We start from the raw sequence: 26,673 nt of genomic DNA, 5'->3' as shown, positions 1-26,673 counted from the left end.
CTGCCTGGGGACAGCAAGCTCCAGACTTGTTCATACTGTGGCAAATCCAGGAAAAGACCGAACTGAAAGGTGCCCCAAGAAGTCCCAGTTAAGAACAGAATAACGTCACACACTTGCACAGTGCCACAGGCCAGACACAGTTGTAAGGGCTCGCATCCCTCAACCACCCTATAAGCACAATGTATGGTCCTTCATTCTGCACATGAGCAAACTGGGGCAGAGAGAGGGGCAGCTTGTTAGCCATTTGTGCATAACCTGTAAGCAATGGGGTGGGATTCTATCCTAGGAAATGCCACCTGAGTCCAGGCTTCATCCACTACACTGGACAGCCACTCCATGTGGGTGTCCCTGGAGACATCTCACGGTTACCAACAGTGCCTTCTGGTGGTGGGAGCTAGGAATACTACCAAGCGCAGCCTGGGAGGCAGTGAGCACCCCATTACAGGAGGAGTGTATACAGAGGCAGGGTGCCACTTTGAAGGGACCATAGCAAGGCTGTCCTTGCAGTTGCAATAGAAGAAAAGCTATGGTGACATGAACTAGTCAGAAACCCAAAAAGGCTAAGAAACTCTTCAGTGTGCTCCCTTCTCAGGGTTTTTGACTTGGGGTGGCTTTGGTTTGTCTTAAGTGTTTTGGGTTTTTCTTTCTCCATGAAGCATCTAGGCTTGGAAAAAATTATTTGATGATATAAATCCTAGCTTCGTATATACAATTTCTCTATGAGAAAAGACATGAAATCCTTTTGTGTTGACCAAGATCAGGTCAATTCAAAGAGAACACCAATATTATGCTCTAGAAAGAAGACCTCTGTCCCTGTAGTTCGGGTGGCAGCCTCTGGCAGGGCTGAGACCCTGGGCCACATACTGAGCATTACAGAAATCCTGGTGAGTGGCATCATTGCTCTGACCCCTGCTTAGAATGGCATCCTATACCCAGGATTCCCTGGGTGACTGCCCACTTCAAAGCACTCCAGTATAAGGAAAAAAAAAAGGAAGGAGGAAGGAGGAGAGAAAACAAAATGAGGCAGCCGTGTTGGCTGAGATACACATGGTTCAGTGCTTTACTGCAGGACTTCTCAGAGCCTTTAGTGAGCTCATGTGCATGGTCAATCTCCAGGAGGCTTGAGAATGCCTTCTCTTCTCAGACCATTTGGTTTCTCCTTCTTTTATTTTTTTTTCTGAGGGATATTTTGTTGGAATTTCCTCTTGGAAATAATATTCTAACTTTAAATTGTCATCTCTGAATTACAACCTTTGCTCTTCCCAATTACTTATTTCTGCAAATACTTACTGACTACTGTGAGCCTGGCTAGTCTTCTGGGGACATCTCAGAAAAGACTCATTTCTCCCTGTGGTTTACTGAGTTCAACTTATATAGGTGGTAGGGCTTTGGCATCACCCATAACCAGGGCCAAAATTCTTTGTGCCAAGCTCTAAGGGTTTTACAGCTTGATCAACAAGGCAGGTCATTAAGCTGTCGTTAAATCCATTTTACAGATCAGGAAACGGAGGCCTGGGGATGTCAGGAATCAACTGCCAGATGCAGAGCTGGAACTCAGGCCTGGGGCCCCAGCTCTTACTGCTCCAGGAAACAGCCTCTCAGGCACTTGCAGAGCTGCAGAAAGGACGCTGAGTGGCAGAGTCAGCAGACCACCTTGTGGGTGATGGGAACAGAGTTCACCCCTATGTTGCTGCCCCCAAACATGCACACACAGGAGCAGAAATCCTGGCTTTTCAGGACAGAAGCTGCCTCTTAGTTTCATAACTGATTATAGATTTCAGAAATGAAAACACCAAACCATGACACATCATTTTTCTAAGTACATATACTTTGTCCTGTATTCATCAGCTACAACAGAAGATGTTATTACACTAAACACTCCAGGTATTAGGTTTTCTTAAATAAAACACCATGTACATTTGTTAAAGGAAATAAATATGATGAGAACGAGCAGGGTAGTTCTGTGCCAAGAAATAAAAAAAAAAAAGGAATATTGGAACACCTGTTGATAAATTTTCTAGAAGCTTCTGCAGACAGAAGGCAACTCTCAGAGCAGTCAGGGAGAAGGCCCAGGGTGAGTCCTTGGGCTGTCCCTCCTGAGGCCCCTCCTCTAAGCCTCTGTAAGCTGGGCCCTCCCTGGGCCACTCTTGTGGCCCAAGCAGTCCCTTTCTTGGGGCCAAAATGCATATAGCTCATCCCTCATCATGTGGGCTGAGGCTGTCTCCATTTTGACTCAAAATTCAGCCTCCTCTCTGGCTTTTCCCAAACAGCCAATCACATCAAGCATGTGGGGGCTGTCATTGTTGTATGGACAGTTTGTGGGGTCAGAAGGGGAAGACATATTGCAGCCAGAGGCATTCCTGATAGAAACCACCATTATGTGTGCGTCTTCTCCTAAGAGGCCTCCATATCATCACTGGAGAGGGCAGGTGGGGTGAACAGGTCTTCTAGAATGTGCTGGAGCCTCTTGAAAGCTTTGTCCGTTTCCAAATCCTACTTATCCCTGGAGCAGTATCAGCTCCTCTCCATCTCCCGCCCCAGTTAGACAAACCCTCAGACCAGAGGAAACAGATCATGGCTGACAGAGCCACGTGTGAGCAGGCAGGCCTATGCTGGCTGCCAGCCCCAGCAGGTACACCTCTCTAGCAGGCCCCTGTCCTTGCCCTCCACCAGGCCCAACCTCCCTTAACTTGCATCCATTTATCTAATATACATGTATGACATATTTATCGAGTGCCTTCTATGTGCTACAACCTTCTGGGATCTGAGGACAGGAGGAAGCCACAGGAGATGTGGACAGAGACAGGAAGCAAGGGGCAAGATCCTGAACGGCCCCGCTGCCGACAAACCATGGTAAGGGATTTTATTCCAAGCATAGTGGGAGTCACATCAGAGGTGTGGCCAGGGCAACATGTGATAGGAGATCAGGGAAAAAGGCACCCCTGGTGTTAGGACCAGACAGCACAGCTAGCTGCGCAGGGTGAGCAGCGTGGGCCAAGACCTTGCCCCCCAGGCCTGTGCTTCCCTCTCCAGGGCTGGAGAGGGGTCAGTGGTGGTCTGCAGCTCAGCATAAGCAGGGCTGGCAGCTCCTTTCCTTTCCTTGGGGTCTCATCTGTCTCTGCCACCTTGTCCAGTCATACTGCTCTGAGGACAACTTTTTGTTACCTGGAACAGCTAACTAGGCCTTGCCCAGTCCCCTGGCCTGCACAGTGCAATGCATGCAGGCCTGGGCCCTGCAGGGCTCTGCGGGCTTCCAAGCAACAGGCCCGCCCACCCAGAGGACTGGTTCCGACAGTGCTGAGAAAGGGAGCCAGCTACTGGCTGTAGGCTCTGGGGTCATTTTTACATGTCCAGGGCGTGCCTCTTGCTGTGGAGTGTCTGTCTGACTGTCTCACACTCAGCCCTGAGGGTCCTAATTCTGCTCACCTTTCATGGCCATGCTCGTTCCAAGCCTCCCCTCAAAGCCTGCAGTAAGTCAACCTGCTCCTTCTTCCTCTTGCTGCGTGGTGACTCTATGATGGAGACCATCCTGGTTTTGCTGTCTTGAACCATCGATCGATGCCTGTATCCACTGCTGAGAGGCTGAGCTTCGTGCATCCTTGATCAGAGGTGAACTTCCCTTCTCCTCTGTTTCCTCCCAACCCCAATAGCCCTTGGGGATCAGTGGGAAGGCAGCGGGGAGGGAAGCGCAGGACATGCCCGGCTTTACCTATCACTCTCCCTCTAAGGCCTGGGAAAGTTGAGGCTGAACCCTGCTGCTCCTGTCTCCAGGAAGTACACAGAGCAGGAGGAGACAGGAGGAGGAGAAGACGGGGTCCCAACAGCTCATGCATGCTCCTGCCTGTGCCCTGCCTGGCAGGTCCTCAGCTGGAGGGCCCTTCCCTTCTCTTCCATCCAATAAATTCCAGGCTTTAGGATTTAGTTACAACTCCTTCAGGAAGCCTTGCCTCCCATCGTGACAGCACGTGACTCTTCCATGCCAGCCTTAGGCTAAGGGAGGTGTATACCTTCGATCACTCTGGGGACAGATGTGGCCTGTGCAGCTAGCTGGTGCCGTGTCCTCAAGACACCAAGGCTGAGCACATGGCTCTTGCTGTCCTTCAGAACCTGCCTACCCTGGAGAAGTCCCAAGCAATCACAGAGGGACCCTCACAACAGCACTTGGGGTGGAAGGCCCCATCCCCAGCCTCCTTGCAGCATCTCCAAGCTCTCCTTGGCCAGAGCCTGCTGAGATCACACTGGCCCCAAAGCAGCACTCTCACTTGCTCCACTTGCCATTTAGTCCATTCTGCCTGGAAGCTTGTCCTCTGCCACCGCAGCCTTCCCCTCCCGCCTCCCTCTTACCTGTGGCTGAGTCTTCTCCCACCACCTATTTGCTACTTTTGGTGCTCTTTTCCCATCTCCTCCAAGCCAGGTGCACTGCACATCCCTGACCATCTTGCTCATCTCTGCCTCTGAGTACCACCCACAGGGTAAGGGGTCCTTTGAAGAAGATGTGGGGGGCTCAATAAATACTTTTGAGTTTGGTGGTCCCTAAGAATGGGAATAGGGATTGGAAGGGACCTTTAACAGTGGGATTTTCAGGAAAAGAAGTGCTGAAAGTGGACAGAGCCAGTTTCTGGAGATGCCTCAAGGACACAGACAGTGCTGTCCTTGCCAAGCATCATGGCACACACCTGTAAACCCCAGTGACTCAGGAGGCTGAGGCAGGAGGATCATTAAGTTCAAGGTGACCTCATCAACTTTGCAAGAAGCTAAGCAACTTAGGGAGAACCTGTCTTGAACTAAAAATTTAAAAGGTCTGTGGATGTAGCTCAGCGGTAGGGCAGGCCTGCGTTTATCCCCAGGACAGGGAGTGGGGGTGAGATGGTGACCCACCTGCATCCAGATTTCTTTCTGTTCAAAAACATGCTTTCAGAAATCAGTCCCAGAGGGAGCGTTTCAGAGGCTGCAGGAATCAATCTGTGCTTCTTTCTTCTCTTTCCTTCCCACTTCCACTCATTCCATTCCCTGCTCCTGCTCATCTCTGGATACTTCAGCAAGAACCCCTGTCCTGAATGAAAGGGAACAATGAGATCTCATCCCCCTTCCCAGGAGAAGCACATGTCCCTGAAAAACTGCCAAGGATGAGAGAGGATCTTGCAGGTATCTGTCTCTCAACTATAAATGAAGCTCAGTTAACAGTTGCCCACAGTCAAACAGCTAGAGTGCCTGGAGGCGGTCCCAAGATCCACTCCTTTCCCCCTTGCTCCCCATCTCTGGCAAGGGTGTTTAGAATCCTCCAAGTGGATTTGCTAGAGGCAAAAAGCAAAAACCAATATGTAGTGACAATGTTAGCTAGAGTGGCTCCAATAGGTGCTGAGAGATGAGCCACTGTCATTCCCAAAGCTCAGACCCCAAGCAGCAAGCAGAGCAGCGCAGCAGCATTTGAATGAGCTAACATGGGAGTCCTGTGGGATCCTGTCCTCCAGGCAGTGTTCTCATTGCCTAATAGGGAAAGTATATTTTCCTTGGTCTACACTCGGCAAAGATCAGAGAAGCAAGGGGCTGACACTCAATTTTTATATTTATGATTGACAGACATTCCTGTAAAACACTGGGAAGCAAAAATCTGTAGGAAGGAATTATGTTGTTGGACAGGTAGCTTTTAGGAAAACCGTCCAAGTTATTACCCCCAATCATTCTTAAGAAATAATTTCTTAGGCTTCCCTCCCACAACATTTCTCTGCAAACTTATGGTTTGCCAATTTCCTTCTTGAACTTCTTCCATTTTCTTATATTGCAAACTTTCCATTCTTCACTCCTGATTATTTTGTTCCATTTCCTGGTTCAGCTCTGTGAGATTGTTTGAGGTCTTAGTCACCAGGAGTAGAGGATTCCCTGACCCAGGATTCTTTTCCCAAGTAAGACATCTATTAGATTCTTTTCTGCAATAGTAATGCATGCCACTGGTTGAGAGCATGATGATTTTTCGTATTCTAGCTTGCCTGAAGTGTTTTGGCTACAAATGATGGCAGAATAAGATTGGAATTAAGTGAGGGTCTCATAGCAGAACAGGTTTGGGGGTGTTGGAATAAAACTGAAATTTGCTTAAACGAGTTTTGATAATGAAACAGCTCTAGGAGTTGAACCTAACTGCCATTCACTGATGGCTTTTACCTTAGAATTGTCCAAAGGGAAAGATTCATAAACAGGCAGGAGAACAGGATCCCACAGGACTCCCATGTTAGCTTTTTAGGTCACCTGATCTCTGTCGCCAAGTACTTAACTCTTGTTGAAAATAGTCATAGACAATGAACAGGTGGGCCTGGGTATGTTCCAGGAAAATTTTATTTACATAAACAGGCAGGAGTGGGAGTGGGGCTGTGAGTGCACATCATGTGCTGGGGCACCCACAGCGGCAGACGTCCCCTGCAGCCCTCTTCCTGGCCCCAAGCCAGCAGTCTTGCTTCATTTTATAAAATGCTGTCACTGGAGGGAGAAGGTCAATCCTGAGGGCTACATTTTTAGGGAAATGACTGAGAAATGTTCTTTTTATCTCATCTCAAATTCTCAACTTCATCAAATCCGGTCTTTCTAAAGCAGAAACCAGCCTTCTTCCTTAACAACTTTTGGCTTTGCTAACTTTAAATGTAGAGGATGGGAAAACTGGGAGCCACGTGGCCCATGGAAAGGAATCCTTTTTTCTCTTGTATTTAGGAAGGTCAATTGTATTTTATGCATGTTTCTCAGTGACCTTGAAAATACAAAGTAAGGGTGGTATTTTTTGGATTTTTAGGCAGGCAAGCCCAATAGCAAATAGAAATGCCTGAAATAGTCTGCAGGGTCTTGCCTGATAGGCTGAGTCACTCAAAATCTGAGCAGAAGAGAGGTGGGCTCTCTCTTCTTTGTGTAAAGTAGAATCCATTAAAAATGCCTTTACATTTTAATTGAAAAGAGTTTTCATTCACCAGGTGTTTTGAGTCAGGTCTGAGAAATAGCCCCATTGGTTAAAACATTCTCAACTGTCTGCCTTTCCTGCCTGGCAGAATTCTCCACAAGTTTGTACCTTAATGCTGTTCTTCAGTCATGTACTGTTGCTGAAAATGAAGATATCAGGATTCACTGAAATGTAGCCGTGTCCTCATGCTAAATGAATTCTCCAGGAAATAAGCAGCAGAGAGTTTTCTGATCAGCGTCTGTCATGGAGAGACTTTCTAATTAGGTAGTGTGAGAAGGACACAAGGTTTACATGGATGACACTTTGCTGACCATTTTAAAAAGAACAAAATGTCCTGCAACCACTTCCAAAGCCAGGAGAAGGCCTCCAAGACTGAAGAGGTAAGTTGCCTTTGGTAGAACAGCCCTTGAGCAACAGAGCAGGGAAAAGGCAGCAGAGAAGGGAAGGAAATGGCTCCAAGATCAGACAGGAGGGAGGAGTGCCTAGCACGGGACTTCCTGTCACAGAAGTTGCCGACTGTTGCTCAGGCCCCATCAGGCAAGACTCGAATGGAATGTGGGGGGCTCCCTGAAGCCATTCTTCCTCTCATTCCCCTCTCCAGCTGCTGTCTGAGGCCATCTGCTGATGCATCCTCTGTAAGACAGTGTTCTTAAAGATGGTTCATGAAGATAAACCAATACTCAGAAAGGCTGCATGTGAAAAATGACTCAGATTAAGCTTCAGAGAGATAGGTATAGCAGTTTCAGCTTGGTGACCACAAGCTCACCAGACAGCACTCCTGAGTTCAGTTGGAAGGTGACTTTCAATTGCACCTGAATACACACTTGGTCTATCTTGTCAAGAGCGCTGACAGCTACACTAACTGGCACTGTAGCACAGATGCAGGATCCTGGCCTTGTCTCCCCACTGGGAACCAGCTGCTAGCAGGGCTTTGTCCCACTTCTTTGTTTCTATAGTCAGGTAACACTTTGCTGCTTATCTGTTGGCCTCAATCTGAAGACTATTTAATTTTCAAAATATACTGCTCAGGACTAAAACACCTTCCTTTTCCTCTCTGCTTACTAAGTTCACATTCTGATTCTTCAGTTGGTTGGTGGTTATGGGCTGAATGCCTGGATCCACTCTTCAAAGTGAAGGTATGAGAAGTGATCAGGTTTAGATTAGGAGCTGAAGGTTCACTGGGCAGCTGGGATTAGTGCTCTTACAAGAAAGGGAAGGTGAAGAGATATTGCTTTCTTCATGTGCATGCAAAAAGGGAAGGCCAAGTGAGGACAACTGAGTCTGCTGGCACCTTCCTTGATCTTGAACTTCCAGTCTCCAAAATTGTGAGAAATAAAGGTCTGTTGTTTAAGCCACCCAGTCTGTGGTCTCGCTTCAGCAGCATGAGCTGAGACAATGGTTGAATAATAAAATATATCCGAACAATCACCTTAAATAATACACAATATGAAGAGAGCTGTGCTTGCCCACAATCTTTAGAAATTCTAATGTAACCTGCTTAGGCAAAGAAAGAACAGTGGAGGAAGCCAGGTATAGGACCAAGGAGTGAGTCCCGAGTGCTTTAGCTGAAGCACTGTCTGGGAGCAAGGACTCCTGGGCAGGCCTTCCTCTCCATGCAGCTGTCTCCTACCACTGGGGGTCAGAGTGGTTGATTCCCAAGGGTAGAGAGAAGCTACGATCCTATCTAAAAATCATACATCCTGGTGGGTGAGGCCATGTGCCACCCGGAAGGTCCAGGAGGGGAAAGATGGAAATGCCAGTGGGTTCCCACCAGGAACTCAGAGGCAGACGTGCCCAGGTATGGGTATCAGTCCTCTCAATGCTGACCCTGGAGGCTGGGCAGCTGGACAACTCCTGAGCAGCCAGCACAGCACCAGGCTTCACACACCATTCAGAGAACATAAGGGCCTGGCACACGTCCATAATCCCAGCTACTGGCGAGGTTGAGGCAGGAGAATCATTGAGTTCAAGACCAGCCTGCCTGGGCAACTTAGTGAGACTCCGTCTCAAAATAAAAACAAAAAAACTCGAAAAACACAAGCCCTGAGTGGAATGTCCTTTTTATTTATCATTATTGTAAGTTACAGACATTTAAATTCTCAGCAATAATTTATAATTGTTACAACTTATATATTTCAGCCATTAGAAGAACACATACACAGAAAATTAAAGTACAAAGAGAGATGTAAAAAATAAGGTTACTGTAATGTATCATAGAAGAGGTTAAAATTCAAAATATCAAAGACCCCACATACTGAAACTAAACATAAAGTTTAAAACCTCCCCAGGAGAATATGAGCCTAAAATTACAAATGTCAGCAACTGCCTAAACCAAAGAATCAACTCTATTTTCAAGGTAAGAAAAAAAAAAATGCTTTGGTAAGCTATCTTTAAATACCTCTGCCCTGTTTTCATCTGGAATGATTGTGTATAAACACAGGCACAGCTCATATTCGAGACTCAGTCTTACAAACATCTTTACTAATTTTTTAAACATCTTTATATTTCAGTAAATGAGAAAAGTGATTCAGTCTTTTGAATTTTAAGTTTAAAACAAAATTAAAAGTATTTCCAGGAATCTTAAAGCTCTCTATCCAGAAGTAGAAAATGATACACACCTTCAAACTCTGAAGTGTTCACATTTTTTGAAGCTCAGTATAGTATAGAGAACTTGTTCTTAATATGACAGCCCACAGACTTCTGCGCATACACGACCTTACACGGTGGGAGAGCTCACAGGGGCCTGCCTTCCTCACTGGCCTGGGCTTCAGCCATGACCGTGGCCATAGCCTGGTCAGCTCTCCTCCCAGCCTACTTCCACCCTCAGCTTCCCTGGCACATAACCTGTCACTCCTCGATTAGTTCCTCCTTGGGGGATTCAAGCTCACTCAATAAATCTTTGCCAGCTGCTCCAGCTTTTGAAGCAAAAAGAAGTGCACCCTGTTTAAATCCAAGGTTCTTCAAGCTTCGAGCATAATCTGCATATATAGCAGTAGTGAGTTTCTGTAAACCACAGTTAAGGAAAGAAGAGCAGAAAGAGTGGGACTGATGTTCCACACAGGATCCCAGGGGCAGGAGAAGGGCCAGCCCTACCCTAGGGGGACCTGACACCCATGGTGGGTGGGCAGCACAGCATGAGTGCAGGCAGCTCTGTGCAGGGAGAGGTGATGTCTCAATCTGTAACATCACTGCACTCTGTGCCAGCTGAGTGGACGCTTCTCCTTCCTGAGGATCAAGCAACATCTTTCCAGAGTCTCCCACCACCTACACCCAAGTGAAAACTAGAAAAAGAAAGATGAGAGAAGAGAACCTCCCAGACACCCCTGCTCTGTGTTAAAGTCTGAGAGGCCGGCAGCTTGGGGGGTGGGCATGGGGCGTATATTCACTTTCCCAGCCTCTACAGATCATGGTGCTGGACTTTTAGACAGCACTGGTATGCTGAGTTTTGATATCTTAAACCAGTATTTTGAACCAAAGTCAATTTCACCAGTAACAAGCTACATGTCCTTGAGTAAGCTTTTGCTTTAGTTTTTAGTTTTCAAAAATTTTGGTTTAGTTTAAAAAAATATATGTGCACAGAACTAAATACCTGACATATGGAAATAAGGCCAAATGTAAAAATTCAAGTAAAAGTGCATTGAGAAAAGTAGGGCCATGCAAACACAAGGAATTGGAAGCTGTATCCTTAAGCCTATTCTGTTCAAAGAAAAATATGTGACTCAAGAGACATCTAGAAGAAATATTATGTTCTTGATTGTGGGTGGCCCACATGGCCTGCCTTTGAGACACATTTCTCTGAAGTGTTCTGTCTTGTTCCATATCAGACTGTCATCATGGGTGCAGTGGGAATCTTTCTTTTTTATTTTTCAGTATATACTTTCCAGATAAATACACAAAATTTATTTAAGAATACTATTTTATAGTACCAGGTCCTTATGCCTTTCTTAAATTATTTCTTCGACTTCCTTTGAAATACAAACATTATGGAATTGGGCTCCTCCTGTGCAGTCCTCTCAGTGTCCCCTCCATCGAGCCAGGGCCAAAGCCAGTGGTACAGTGACCCTCGCTCCAATTCTTCCTCCTCCCATCTCTCTCACCTGGCTTTTGAGTCAAGACATGGATCTTTTTCAATATAATATCATTTCTGCCCAGGCAGTTTGACCAGAGAAATTCCAAGCCCCACTCATGTCACTTCTTCCCCCTCAGCACCAACACCCTCATAAAGGATATCTGTGTCCTCACTGATTTCCAACGCACCATACTCGAGACACGCTTCCACGAACAACGCGGCTCTGTCGAAGTACCGCATGCTGTCCAATACAACAGAACAGGCGTGAGCCTCTGCGGCCTAGAGGCAGAACCACCTAGGGGTATGTTTCTATATGAAGGTTTGTACACACGTTCCCAGCACCCAGGCCCAGTTCAAAAAGGGAAGAAGAGAGAATACACAAGTCCTTAACCCAAGCTTTGCTTCAAATGCTTATGAACTTTGCCAAACACTTTAAATCACAGAAATCTACCAAGGCATGACAAAAGACTATGTCCTCACTGTATGGACTGAACAAATAATCTTTTGTCATATTCGCCTCCTTTAGTTTTCAATAAGTAAACGTTCCATCAGAAGCAATGGGTTCCCTTCCTTGAAAAGGTCAGAAGGGACACCTTGCTGTAACCCCTTTTTACCACTCTATGGGCTTCCCTTCAGCTGTTCAGCTTAAAGAGGAATCCTTCCTGATTCTCTCAAGATTTCTTTATATTCATTTTTTTTTAACATACTAAACAAGCACTCTTTCACTGAGCTATATTCCCAGGTCTTTTTATTTTATTTGACACAAGGTCTTGTAAGTTAACAGGCTGACCCTGAACTTGTGATTCTCTTGCCTCATCCTACCGAATGGCTGGGATTACAGGCTTGTGCCACTGTGCCCATCTGGCAGAAGGATATATTCATTTTAAATAAGTGCCTGTTAGGGTTGGCTAATATATTGGTAGTAAAATATCATAGTTTCTAGACCAAATGAATTATGAATACAGATGGTTCAATTCCCTTCAGGTTTTTAAAAAAATAAACCTAAACTGGATACTTCTTTCACTACTATATCCATCCACCAGAGCCTCAAGGAAGTGTGACTGACCAATCAGGGCAGTCCAGAGAGCCAGGGGCACTCGAGATGTACCTGTGAAGTGTCTCCGCCACACTGGAAAAGCAGCCCAGAGAGAGCAGGACCAGGAGGGCCTTTGACTTCTGATTGACTTGTGGGGAGCAAAGGTGGTCCACCCACCGCTTCAGAACATCAGCACATTCCTCAGAATTCAAACGGACCTGGAAAGATGCCCACATTAGAAACAGAAATATCCTACATTAAAATAATTACATCAAAGCGAGATCTGTTCCTAAGAAGTAAACGCTAGCCTTTGCTTTACCAAAACAATGCAAAGTGGCTGCTTACTACAAATGGCAGCCAGTGACAGTGACCTGCACCTGTGGGACCAAGGGGCCTGTCAGTACCCCTGGACTGCAGGCTAGGTCAGACTCTAGCAGAGAGAAGAGTCAGTTTCTTTCACTTATTTGTTACCAATACAAGCTCTATTAATAAGAAGAGATGCAACTTACAAAAAACAGAGGGAGGATAAGAATTTTAAGAAAAATATTTATAAAGCAAGTTTGCAGGCAGAAAACGCTTCCAAATCATGAGTGAGAGGTGAAGACAGAGCTTTCTACTTCAAATGCTCCTCTGGAATCACCTACCTTTGCAAGCCACGCTGCCCTATTCCACTCGCCATACGTCTGCAGGTAGCGGCAGGCATCCGCAGCTTTGTCTATCAGGCAGAGCAACTGAACGCCCTCTAGAAGACAGAAGAGCAACCCTCTCAGGAGACACAATAGCAACCTTCTGGACACATCATTAAAGAGTAAAATCAGCTGCCATCTGCTTCCATCTAGTCTTGAGCATCTTACATAGGCTGAGGATACAAATCTGAAAATCTAAAATCCAAAATGCTCCAAAATAGGAACCTTTTTGTGCACTGACATAATGTCACACATGGAAAATTCCATACCATGAAACTTTGTTTAATGCATAAAATTATCAAAAAAATTATATAGCTTATACACATGGCCTTCAGGTTATGTGTATAAGCTATATAGGAAACATAAATGAATTTTCTATTTAGACTTGAGTCCCATTCCTAAGACATCTCATTATTTCTACACAAAAATTGCAAATTTGAAAAAAAATAGAAAATCTGAAATATTTCTGGTCTCAAGCATTTTGGAAAAGGGGTACTCCACCTGGAACTAATGGAGACATTCTTGACTTAAATTTTAATAGAGTTCTACAAGGTTACTACTCAAGTAACCAGAGTAATAAACACAAATATTTCCCAGAGAATAAACAGGTAAAGCCCATCTCACTAATAAGCTTGATCACACACACTAGATTTAGTGTGTCTGGGATTGTCTGGCTTATATCTCTTGTTTTTACAATTATTAATAGTGCCCCTTTCACTCTGAAAACAAGTTCTGGCTTAGATGAATAAATTACAGCCACCTGACAAATAGCTAGCAATAACTTCTTTCCTTCAGCATACACAGGAAAGATGTCCTCAGTAACAAAGCACTTAGCTGAGCATGGGTCTGACCTTCCTGAGCACTGACAGATGCCACCACAAAGTGTACCTTACCTGCCAACTTGCCATTGGCAATCATGTTGGTTGCCACCAGCTTAATGGTGCTCTGAGAGGGACCTGATGAGGTGACAGTGGTGACCAAACAGGCTTTCAGTGAGTCACAATAATAATGCTGGTTATCTGCACTTGTTTCCAAAAGCAACTGTACCGCTCTATCTGTCTAATAAGAGAAACAGTTTTCTAATTATAATTAAGAATATCTTCCTCCAGATATAATTAAGAATATCTTCCTCCATAAATAAGAACATCTTCCTCCAGATATAATTAAGAATATCTTCCTCCAGTTTCTGCATCTGGTCGATGCAGAAACGACAAACAATGCATTGGAGTTGGGCTTCACCCTCAATCAAGGAAGCCAAAGCACAAGCTGCCTAACCACATTTGTGCTTTCTCACAATGCTACTTGTTTTATTTTTAAAGAAAGCCAAAATTTATTGGGAAAGGGGGACACACACACACACACACACACACACACGACAGTCTGAAATACTAATCAATTAGAAAATTCATGAAGCATGAAAAGAGTTATAAAAACTGACATACTTGACCCAGGAGCAGTAGCTGGTCTGTACATTTCCTGGTGTGATCATAAGTTGACCGCTTTACTTCCTGTAGATTAACCCTTTCTAGTTGAAATTTCTAAAGTACGAGAAAAACAAAAAAGTTGAGATGGATTATAAAAAACTTTAGAGTTATTTCAATTTTACTGTACTTGAAAAGATTATTTTAAGAAAAGTCAGTTTAACTGGTGAGATTGCTAGATAATTAACTTTATCAAAATTCAACAATTTAGTAAGAATTTGGAAAGCAAAAATGTCGAAATGTACTATCCTTTGTATGCATGTCTGCTGCTTACAGCCACTGGCACTTGAATAGAACTGGATGAAAAAACCCTGCATGTACTGAAGTATTCTGATGGAAGGCAACAAAATTATGAAGCTATCTTTATACATTTTGAATAGTAAAGTTAAACTATGAATAAATGACTTGTTACTTGTAGGGAAATGAATCTTCTAAGTTGAAATATTTCAGACAAATAAAAAAATTAACATTGATAGTAAAATTTTAATGTTTATTAAAAACTCAGTGTTTGTAAGCTTTGCAAGTCCTGATTATGCCAAAGGACTTATTTCGATGATATGGACTTTAACTTAGTTTTTTTGTCTTTTTTTTTTTTTCAGAGACACATGAGAGTTTGTCAGAGCTGAAAAATTAAGGCCATCTCTCTATAGGAGAGAGATTTAACTTAGTTTTAAAGTTTTCCGAGATATTTAGAAAGAAACAAATAATCAAGATAAAAGCTTTAAATATTTAAATAAATAGGTTAAATACTTTTTTAAAAAGTATAATACCTGAAAATAGGCATTTTCACAAAGGATATCATAGCATATATCCAGTGGGTTGCTCAATTTGTCCCGAGGAATGGCTTCCTTGGTCACCACTGTACTCCCTGACTTGGCCTGGGACAGGCTGTGCAAGTAGTGGGCTGCCACTGTCCAAAAGTGCAGCTCTGATTCGTCACCATAAAGCCTGAGGAGTGAAACCAAGGTTAGTTATGGCTCACACAGCAAGCCTGGGCCTGCAAACGCTATCATTTCCAAGTCCATCAGGACACTGCAGTAGAGCCTAGGAAGGGGACAGGGATGACGTATCAAGTTCTCCAGCTCTGCTACTGGGTTTCCAAGAAAATACAGGGGCCTGACTGCACAGGGCACCTGTGGACCCCAACATCTCTCTGTTCTATGTGCAGACCACTGTCCATCTGGTTTGCCATTAGCAGACAATGTGGACTACAGTGGGAAGTTGTTTCTCTGGGACAGCTGGCTATATATTTACTCTGTGGAGCATGGAGGGAAAGGTCTTTTTTTTCTTTTTTCTTTTGTAAGTGACATCTCTAAAGTGATAAAGTACAAGCTAGTGCTTCTGAACACAATTTATTGGTATATTTAAACACATTATGTTTGTACCTGATATTTTATTATTATTTTGGTACTGGGGACTGAACCTAGGAGTGCTTTACCACTGAGCTACATTCCCAGTGCTTTTTATTTTTTTGAGATCTTACTAAGTTGCTGAGGCTGGTCTTAAACTTGCATTCCTCCTGCTTCAGCCTCCCAAATGGCTGGGACTGTAGGCTTGAGCCATCTCATCCAGCCTGTATCTGATATTTTAAAACACATATTTTAAAGCTGTGTATAGGAAAAAGTCATTTCAATTTAGAAGGGCCTAGATCTCATGTTTAAATGTAATTTGATTTTCCCCATATTTGTACTACTACTGTTCTTAAAATTAACAGTCAAATCCAGAGGCAGAACTCACATATTTTTCTAAAATATGAGAATTTGGCTGTAGCTTTTACATAAGCTAAGATAAAGTTAAATGAGTTAATCTGAAATTCTCTCTCTCTTACGCAGAATACTTCAGAGTATTACCTTGAAACAAGGAGGCACCTCTGCAGGAGAGTGAATTCTGGATCAAGCAAGAGTTTCTTTATGTCACTGTAGGTAGGAATCCAGAGAGGTAAAGCAAAAATTTTGAATTACAAAAAATGAAACCAGATAAATCAATACACTTTTTTGGGTTGGGGGGCCGGTACCAGGGATTGAACTCAGGGACTCTCGACCACTGAGCTACATCCCCAGCCCTATATTATATTTTATTTAGAGACAGGGTCTCACTGAGTTGCTTAGCACTTTTGCTGAGGCTGGCTTTGAACTCATGATCCTCCTGCCTCTGCCTCCCAAGTCACTAGGATTACAGGCAATAAGTTCTTGAGATGTAAAAATTCCACCCAATGGATGTATTTAGAACTTATGAAAGCAAAGTCACTTTGCCTCAATACCGAGATTACAAAAGGTGAGGGGGCTGAGAGGACCTAGGCCTGGAGCACCAGCATCTATCCCCCAGCAGGAGATGGTGCTCCAGCTCAGCCCTGAAGGCATGCAACAAGTCCATGGGAGTTTCAGAAACTATGAACAGTTGCCAGCAACTGGAATCAGATTTTCATTAATTAAATTATTTTGCTAATCATGAGGAAGAGTACATACTTTAGAGAAGACGGCATTCAGAATTTATTTTGAAACTATTCTAAAAGTAAAATATTTAAGAAAAAAACAGCTAGTATTTCTATGAATTTATGTTTCTAAATAGATAAATTTGGAATATTCATAAGTCAGAGGGAAGATATTCTTTACAGTTTCCCACTTATTTAATTTTTGGATACAAAAAACAATAAAATAATTATTTTGAATTTTCCATCAACAGAACATTCTAGCATCCTTAATTTGTTAAATATTATAATTACATGTGGCAATGTAGTTTGCAAAAATATTTTACACTTTACCAAGAACTCCATGTGGACCCACAGTTTTTTATTTCCTTTGCACTATTATTCCCAGTACATACTCTTGGCTCTGGGAACATATTAATTTCTCAGCCAGACCTATGCACACATAGTACCAGATACTCTTAAGAGTCACCTGTGTGCATCTTCTAGCACAGGGCTTCACAGGGGTTTGTGGTAGAGGGTGGCGAAACATAAGGATGTTAAACACAGATCCTAGACCTGCCCTGAGCTGAGGCCAGAGCAGTCTGGTAGTTGAGAACTTGGTGAAAACAAATGCTCTGTCCCTGTAATTATTAAACAGGTCCTTCTCTTACAAAACAAGAATGGTCTCTTCTTGGGCCATTTTTAAAAACACAAATTATTTAAATTTTAAAAAGCCCCAACAAATTTGTTTTTCTTTCTCATATTTTTTGTCTTCTAATAAAACTCACAACACTTACTTAGACAATGAATTCAACTGTTCTTGAAGGAGAGTCTTTATTTCTTCATTTTCTGGATAATCACTATACAGAAAAGATTTTGAGTAAGTTCATTTTCTCTCCACTTACAACCACTTTTTTCTTTACCAGACAAAAAGTTGTTTTAATATAGGAAAAAAACCTCTTTGTAGAGCCTAGTTAAAAACCTAGCTATAAATTAACATAGCAACAATGTACACAGGACCCATAAATCATCTTTAATATCTGTTTTTATCTTACTGAGTTATAGAAATGCATAAAGAGAGTCTCTTGGAAAATTTATCAGCCGGCTCTAAAAATTTTCAGGTTAAAAAAAAATTCATTTTAATGAAGAACTATAAGAAATTTGCTCTTTCTGCCTTACAGAGTGGCCATTTGTTTCCCTAAGTAGATAGTTCTTGAGAACACACATTCCATTATATTTTTAAAAAACCCCTCACCCAATGCCAATCTATCTGCTTCATATGGCAGAAGTTCAGTCACATTTGTAGATTTAATTAATAATAGTTCCTGTGACTTTTTTTTTTTTAACTATTAGGTAGATAGATGTTAGACTAAACATACCTCTGAGGGCCCACTGACACTACTTTTAAAAGAATTAGGCTTGGCCTCAAATCCCCCATCCTCCATTGGTCCTCTCCGCACTCACTTTTTCATCATTATGGCAAGCCCACATTCAGACCGCAGGGTAACCATCCAGCCACCTGAGAGCTACCTATGTATTCCCAGCTTCACACTGATCCACACTTTCACAAGGCCCCACAGAGATAGACACAAAAAGCAGACTGGAGATGTTTAGTGTCTCTGCCTTCTTTTTGATTGACTTTAAGACTCCATTCCTTCTGAGCTCTGGAGTGTATACCATGCTGATTTTCATGGGTGTCCTTCAACCTCCAAGTATATTATGAAAGAAAAATAAAAATGAAAAAACTTACACATGAGAAATGTCCAAAGAATACCATCCATTCCAAGGCTGGTGTAGTAAGAAGGCTTTCAGGGCAAGGGAGGCCCTTGGAATAAGGAGATACGGGCACCACACAGGCTCTAGACCAAAAAAAAAAAAAAAAAAAAGAAAAAGAAAAGAAAGAAAAATTCTTTTTAAGTAAATAAGGTATTAAACTTTGGTACTACTTGAATCATAGACTCAGTATAATGACCAAACAGATACCAACAATGGTTGTGATTTTAAAATATTAAAATAATTATATTTACTTGGCCACTGGCTTTTTGTTTTTTATTTTTTTCTTTTCTTTTTTTAATAAATGATAACAGAATGCATTACAATTCATATTACACATATAGAGCACAATTTTTCATACCTCTGGTTGTATATATGGTATATTCACACCAATTCTTGTCTTCATACATGTACTTTGGATAAGGCTATCCATCACATTCCACCATGATTGCTAACCCCCTGCCCTCTCCATTACCCTCCTACTCCTCTGCCCTATCTAGAGTTCGGCTGTCTATTCCTCCCATGGTCTCCCTCCCTACCCCACTATGAATCAGTCTCCTTATATCAGAGAAAACATTCAGCATTTGTTCTTTTGGGATTGGCTAACTTCACTTAGTATTATCTTCTTCAACTCCACCTATTTATCTGCAAATTCCATGATTTTATTCTCTTTTATTGTTGAGTAATATTCCATTGTGTATGTATGCCATATTCTTTTTATCCATTCATCTACTGAAGGGCATCTAGATTGGTTCTACAGTTTAGCTATTGTGAATTGTGCTGTTATAAACATTGATGTGGCTGGGTCCTGTAGTATGTTGTTTTTAAGTCCTTTGGGTATAGACTGAGGAGAGGGATAGCTCGGTCAAATGGTGGTTCCATTCCCAGTTTTCCAGGGAGTCTTCAACAAATGGTGCTGGGAAAACTGGAAATCCATATGCAACAAAATGATATTAAACCCCTATCTTTAACATGTGCAAAACTCAAAGTGGATCAAGGACCTAGGAATTAAACCAGAGACGCTGCGTCTAATAAAAGAAAAAGTAGGCCCAATCTTCATCATGTTGGATTATGCCCCAACTTCCTTAATAGGACTCCTATAGAGCAAGAATTAAAATCAAGAATCAATAAATGGGATGGATTCAAACTAAAAAGTTTCTTCTCAGCAAAAGAAACAGTCTGTGAGGTGAATAGGGAGCCTACATCTTGGGAGCAAATTTTTACTCCTTACACATCAGATAGAGCACTAAACTCTAGGGTATATAAAGAACTCAAAAAACTAAACACCAAAAAAAACAAATAACCCAATCAATAAAAGGGCCAAGGACCTGAACAGACACTTCTCAGAAGAGGATAAACAATCAATTAACAAATATATGAAAAAATGTTTATCATCTCTAGCAATTAGAGAGACGCAAATCAAAACTATTCTAAGATTTTATCTCACTCCTGTCAGAATGGCAGCTATTATGAAGACAAACAACAATAAGTGTTGGCGAGGATGTGGGATAAAAGGTACATTCATACACTGCTGGTGGGACTGCAAATTGGTGTAGTCAATATAGAAAGCAGTACAGAGATTCCTTGGAAAACTGGGAATGACCACTGGCTTTTTACAACTCAGTCTCATGTCCGACCCCTCCATGTTGAGTAGACATAATTACTTTACATTACCCAAATCTATCAATTATGTTGCCAATAGACTTCAGACTGTGCTACCCAATTCAACAGCCAATAGTCATGTATGGCTACTGAGCATTTAAAAAATGGCTAGCATTATGAAGGAAATGAATACAGTTTATCTCACCTAAATTAAAACTGATTTAGTCATTAAATAACTTTTAGCCATGTTTGGATCCATAGTAATTTTTTTTAGTGGAAAATTTTATAAAATCCAAATAGAGCTCAAGTATCTCCACTGAAATTTGTCCTCTGAATTAAGATAATAATTTATTTTGCAATAAATGCAAAATACTCACTGAATTATGAACACCAAGTGCTAAGAGATACAAATACCTCATTAGTAATTAGGTAAGTTAAAGGCAGCCCAACCAATATCAGCAGTAACTTGGCAGTGCCTCTAGTTTGAACATAATGAGAAAGGGCAGGTTTTTAAAACCTTACTAATCCAAAAGTACCAAATATAGACTCTGCAAAGGCACAGACACTTCTCAGAGTTGACTTATTAAAGACTAAATGAGTTTCTCAAGCACTTTTCTACAAAAATAGAGTCTGGAGTATGTACCAAAGGTATGCTAAGAGAATACCCAATGCAGAAACTTCCTGCTCTGCTCCAGGTAGGATCACAGGAACTATTTCCTTCCACAATTATCTTCCAAAGATGAACATTGCACTTTCTAAGACAAAAGCTGACTTTTTTTTTTTTAATGTTTATTTTTTAGTTCTCGGCGGACACAACATTTTTGTTTGTATGTGGTGTTGAGGATTGAACCAGGACCGCACGCATGCCAGGCGAGCGCGCTACCGCTTGAGCCACATCCCCAGCCCAAAGGCTGACTTTTAATCTCTCAATTAAGAAGCCAGCAGTCTTATCACTAGATTCATCTCCTCTGATGAGTCCTTTTAAATTCTGAGTAAGCCATGAGGAATGTAGAGATACTTGATCTTATTAACAAACCGCACAGAAATGGGTCAGAAAGGGACACTTAGGAAACCCAAGTTGGGAATGACTGGCACCTGCAGTTACCATGAGCACACATCTCAGCAGTCATAAACTCTCAAGATTAAAGTTCATTTATTTTCTCATACTCAAGACTTCTGGAAAATGAGACTGAAATGAAAAAACAGCAGCTCTCTCTCTAGATGAAAATAGCTTGTGGCAAAACTACTGGTTTCAGAGCATCCTTTCATGAGAATTCCATACCAGTTAACTCCTGTTCATCCATTCTAAAACATGTAGACTTCATAGACATCTCTAGGACTCGGATGCAGCCATCATCAGACGCCAAGATCACTTTATCTGATGTGCACCAGTCTACATCCAATATCCGAAAGGTCACATTTCTTCCACTTCTTAAACTGCTCACCATCTGAACCTGCAAGGGTGAATGTTGTCATCACTATCAGACAGAAAAGAAAACCTTTATTATTCTGGATTAAACTATCAAGGAAGACAGTGCAGTGTGGCTAGGCCCCAAGCAAGGGCAGAACTCAGCAGCCTCTCCTGGCCTATCTTCCACATGCAGCCTATCTTTTAAAGGTCTCAAATGCAATGAAAGACCTGTGAAGCTGTCACCTTTAAAACAAATACTGCACAAGTAAAATATTAAAAGAAGAAACTAATCAGTTAGGAGAAGCTTGACACACCTATTACACAGTCTTTCCTCTCTAAATCAGGAGAAGAGGAAAAACAAAACCAGCCCCTGTGACTGGTAGCCTCATTTATGTTTTACCCTCACGGGGCTGCCTACCTCTTTCGTATCCCACACTTCAGCACCATCATTGTACATTGCTATTAATTTTTGGTTTCCTTTGCCAGGAGCAAAACGAATCTTCCTCACCCAACTCCGATGTGTAGGTATTCCCCTAAAGACAAACCAAAAAAAAAAAAAAAAAAAACCAAAACAATGAAGAGTAAATCTAATCCCCAGGAACTGTCCAATGTCTCTTTCTAGCTTTGTTTCTGATAATAGGAGAACAACTTTACATTCTGGGATGGGGTCTGCATTTGACCATTTGACCTAGACCATTTGCAGGTAAGTGTTTACTGTGAATGATCCAGAGCTTGGCTCAAAGCCCTTCTTCCCAAGTTCAGGTGACAAGGGACCCAAGGCTTGAAGCTTCACTTGGCAATGATTATTGGTCCTGTTTGTAAGTCACAGGCCTTCAATGAGACTATACCAAGAGGTTACTTATTACCATTTCTTTTTTTCTTTCTTTTTTTTAAATAAAGATTTTATTCTTGGCTCATACCTGGATACTCTGCCTTTCAAATCCCAAAAATTTAAATTTCCATCCATGTCTCCAAGCACTAATGTATCTCCTTTCCAAGCAATGCAGGTAATACTACCCATACTTCCCTAGAAAACAACAGCAATGAAAACACACATAAATAAGTTTTCTGGGTAGATCAATAGAGAAGGGATGCCTTTTGAGGGAGAAATACCTTGGAAGAAAGCAAGCTATATGAAGAAAGTAAAGGAAAATCTTTCCAGAGAACTGATTTTAACTTATTTCTCACTGCAAAAGGACAAATAAATTCATCCCAAGGAAAACATCATTAATTTCACACTAACTATGCATTGATTTTTCTATTGAAAAAGAAGAACCAGAACTTTACTGATATTATCTCGAATTTCTGCAAAGAAGTTACAAATAGCAATTTAATTATAAGAATGAAACACAACTGTAATAAATTCAACTGGAAAGAAGAGGACTCAGATGTACAGAGGTGGTACTGCAGACAGCATAGCAGCCTGAGTGCTGGACTCAGCCAGCCCGGACTAGAATCTCAGCTTTACCCACTGAAACTGGCGTGGACTTGGGGCACATTTATTTAACCTTTCTGTGTCTGGGATTTATCACTAGCAGAGTAGAGTAAGCTCATGAAACTTTAGAAGATGTTCCTCAGTGTTAATAAATTTATAAAGGTAAAGGCCTTAAACCATGTCTGCCACACTAAAAAGACTTGATATATGCTAGCTATTAAATACTATTACTATTCAACTGCTTCTCTATATATTAAATTAAGTCTTGGTTTTGCATTTATAGTAAAATATAAGAATTCACATGATGTCCAATGGTTAGGAATAGGAAATGATGTTTGACAAATTGACTATTAACCGACACTGTCACCTACACCAAATATTGCATAAATCCTTGTGGCAGTCAAGAAATAAAGGAGAAGACGACTTAAAATTAATATTATAATGAACTCAATAAGAAATTTATTTATATTAATTAAATGAAATTTTGTATATAAATACAATGCTCTCAAACCTTATTTCTATTTTCTTGACCAAACTAACATAACATTTAAGAATTTGCCTTTAACTTTAAAAAAGTAGAACATTACAGTTCAAATTAGCCTAGAAATCATTGTCACTCGGGCTGGGGATATAGCTCTGTTGGTACAGTGCTTGCTTTGCAAAATCAAAGCCCTTGGTTCCATCCCCAGCAACACACACACACACACACACACACACACACACAAGAAATCATTGTCACCAGCTTTGAGTTCATGGTGATGTACTAATACAACTGCAGGGACTGTCCAGACCTTTCCATCTGAGTGCAGATGGGACATAAGCACACAGAGGTACAGAGGAGCTTGGAGAAGAAGGGCTGAATACCTGCATTGTGGTGCTAAATAATCCCAAACCTAAGGAGAACACACTACTTGATACTGCTATGCTGCCTATGTATGAAATGGGACATTCAGTGATCACAAATAAGACAGAGACATTCACTGTCTGTTCCAGCTTTCTAAATAAGCACAATTACAGAATTCTCCACATACACATTATTTAAAATATGTCAAGCTTTCTCCTTCCTTTTGCCATTTTATATACTCCACAGTTCTAGGGTCAAAATCCAGAGGAAGAGTTTCAACTCAAAATGAATGTCAAATACTTTACAGTTGAGAGCATATTAAAATAAATATTGGATTAAAACAAACCAAATCTCAGCCTACATTCTATATCAGTCACTGGAAAACAATTTCAGAATGTAAAAATAACAAATAAAAATTTGTTATTGATAAATTTCTCACATACTATATAGATATCAAATTTCCTTTCCCTAAAAGCAATCTGCTCTAAAATATTTACTAATTTCATTGAAGGCTGCATTCTCATGAAGCTGGTCATTCCTTCAGGGAGTTTTATCTTGCTGGCAGAACACAGACTTGCTATATCCTTACTCAGGCCTCTACGAAGAGATGGGATTCTAAAAACTCTGAGGTGCAAAGACAATTCTGAAAAAAGCACTTATAAAATGGAATACTCACACGTCTAATATCGAAATGTTTAAAATTTCTCTAGGGCATGGGCTGGGGGAACGGCATTTTAAAAATTACTCAAGAGTTTCTACATTTTGCTCTCAATGTGCAATAATTAGAAAACAGAGAGACTGGGCTGTTATTGCATGGCACTGGAAGAGCTCAGATGGTGCTTTCTCTGGGGTTCCAGAGGAGGAGCCATATAGAGTGCTAAGAGAGTAAACTGGGACTTTCCAAAGGATGACTCCATTATGCTGAAACTCTATGGCTCAATTCTAACAATAGTTTTTCATTTAAAGTTCTTTACTATTATAATTACCAAACAAGCTTCCACTTTTGTATTATTTTATCCTTCCAAAATCCTGAATATATTTGGCAATATTAGGTACCACTAGGTTTCAGGTGTGATTTGTTCTACACAATAATAAAGATCAAATTACATTTTAAAAAGCACTCTTGAATGTTAGCTTCAATTTAGAAGTCATAAAGGGTATTTTTGTTTGTTTGTTTTAGAAAAAATAATCAATTCTTCTACAATTGTTAATATGGAAGATTAGAGCCATCTCCTAGGAGGTCCCCACTGATTCTGCCTTTTGGTACACATGGCCCTTGGTAGTCACTTCTACAGGAAAAGGGTTGATTTGAGAATAAATGGCATACTACAATGGAAATGACAGTGTGACTTCCCTCTTGCTTTCTGCTGGATCACTCCAGCAGAAGCCAGCTGTCATACCATGAAGAGACTCAAGGAGTCTGACAGAGAGGGTCCCAGGAGGAAGAATGAAGGCCTCTCACCAACAGCCAGCATTTTGTAATAGCCATTAAATGAGCCATCCTGGAAGTGGATTTGTCTGCCCCCCTGTATTTGAAATAATTGCAGCCCTGGCCAACATCTTGACTGTAATTTCAGAAGACTGTGAGCCTGATGAGGGGGTTGGCCTTTCACCAGAACATCCCAATTTTAGATGGCAACTTTAAGTAAATGAATTTTTTACTTTTTTAAAAAACTTCAAGTAAATGGAGATTTAAAAAATCTTCTCATTCCTCCATTTAACCATTCTAGTAGTTTGTATTAGTTAACAAAAGCATTTTTTTTAATTCATCTGTTAAAAACAACCTGTTAGATGAATCCTCTAACCTTAGTTAGAGGATTCCATAAGGCCAAAAAAAGGTGTGGGGGGATGTATATCTATCGATATAGATGTAAATACTAATACTATTACACTTAGAATCTGATTACTATTCTCCGTAAATAATGCTAGACTCTATAAGTCAAATCTGTCAGAGAAATTCCTGAAATGGAAATAAACAGATGATTAAGTTAGACCTGAGTTTCAAACATGGTTCTGCCATATAAATAAGCCAGGTAACCTTGAGAAAAGTTACTTATTCTCTTTCAGTTTCATTATAGACAAAATGGAGATAATTACACACCAATTATTATGGGGGATAATAATGAGTAGTACATGGCAAATATTTCATCAAACAGTTACAATGTTATTCTCTAGCAGTATGGCGCAATTTTAATCAGTTATAATGTCTTCTTACACAGTAAAATTTATTTATATGAAGTTTTTTTGAAGAAGCCTTCCAATTTAACTATGCCTTCACTGACTATGGATCACACAATCTTTGATAAGAACTGTGATGGAGATTTAATCAAGGGTTAGACTCACATCTGGTGGAATCCGAGCACTATCTTTCACAGAGTTTCCTTCAACAGTGAGATGATAAACTTGGCCATCATTATCGGTAAATACAAAGTGCTCCCGAGCAGAGATGTTCTGGCTGAGTTCAGATTTACTTTCCGCCTCCTGCAACAAGCTTTGTGATAGAGAAAAATAAGATTTTTTTTCCCTTATAGTGACACTCATCATTAACTAACTTGCCCACAGTCCAGATGCATTAACAAGAGGTCCAAAACCATTTTAAAAAGTCTAAAATAAATCTTGCCCAGCTAATAAAGTAAAAATATAAAATCACTTCTAAATAGTTACATCATGGGAGAAAGTTTATCCGTATGGAGGAAAATAGTATTATAAATGTAACAGAAACTTTTTTTTTTGCTACTCAACTCAATCAACAGAAGAGTGGTGTTCCACTGACTTCTCACAGTCTCTGAAGCTTTTTGTTTTTAAAATGGTGTGGATAGGGATGATATAAAAATTTAGAATTTCCAAAGCATTTTTAGAATAACATGAGCTATCTCTATGTTTACACTACATTCATCTGAATTTTGGAAGTGAAGGGAGCAGAAGGGCACAAAATGAACATATTCACTAAAAGATAGATGGGTGAATAGTATTGCATGTTACTGAATGC

At 41.2% G+C, this 26,673-nt stretch overlaps 1 protein-coding gene across 1 annotated transcript in view; it reads right to left on the bottom strand.

The window, feature by feature from the left end:
* Window positions 1-9,004: 9,004 nt before the first annotated feature.
* Wdr11 (WD repeat domain 11) overlaps window positions 9,005-26,673 on the bottom strand; it is a 53,146-nt gene continuing 35,477 nt past the window's right edge. The window contains exons 16-29 of the mRNA XM_076834672.1: window positions 26,028-26,175; window positions 22,326-22,432; window positions 21,824-21,938; window positions 21,277-21,448; window positions 18,370-18,478; window positions 17,417-17,479; window positions 16,063-16,128; window positions 14,983-15,160; window positions 14,174-14,269; window positions 13,625-13,790; window positions 12,690-12,787; window positions 12,118-12,263; window positions 11,171-11,250; window positions 9,005-9,945 (exon numbers count right to left, since the gene is read on the bottom strand). Of these exons, the coding sequence (XP_076690787.1) occupies window positions 9,788-9,945; window positions 11,171-11,250; window positions 12,118-12,263; window positions 12,690-12,787; window positions 13,625-13,790; window positions 14,174-14,269; window positions 14,983-15,160; window positions 16,063-16,128; window positions 17,417-17,479; window positions 18,370-18,478; window positions 21,277-21,448; window positions 21,824-21,938; window positions 22,326-22,432; window positions 26,028-26,175 (1,702 nt within the window). The 3' untranslated portion in view covers window positions 9,005-9,787. The remainder of the gene's footprint in view (window positions 9,946-11,170; window positions 11,251-12,117; window positions 12,264-12,689; window positions 12,788-13,624; window positions 13,791-14,173; window positions 14,270-14,982; window positions 15,161-16,062; window positions 16,129-17,416; window positions 17,480-18,369; window positions 18,479-21,276; window positions 21,449-21,823; window positions 21,939-22,325; window positions 22,433-26,027; window positions 26,176-26,673) is intronic.

This window comes from Callospermophilus lateralis, chromosome 15 (assembly GCF_048772815.1).
Source record: "Callospermophilus lateralis isolate mCalLat2 chromosome 15, mCalLat2.hap1, whole genome shotgun sequence".
NCBI lineage: Eukaryota > Metazoa > Chordata > Mammalia > Rodentia > Sciuridae > Callospermophilus > Callospermophilus lateralis.
The sequence above is the reverse complement of the archived record's forward strand: the minus strand, read 5'-3'. Positions and strand labels throughout refer to the sequence as shown.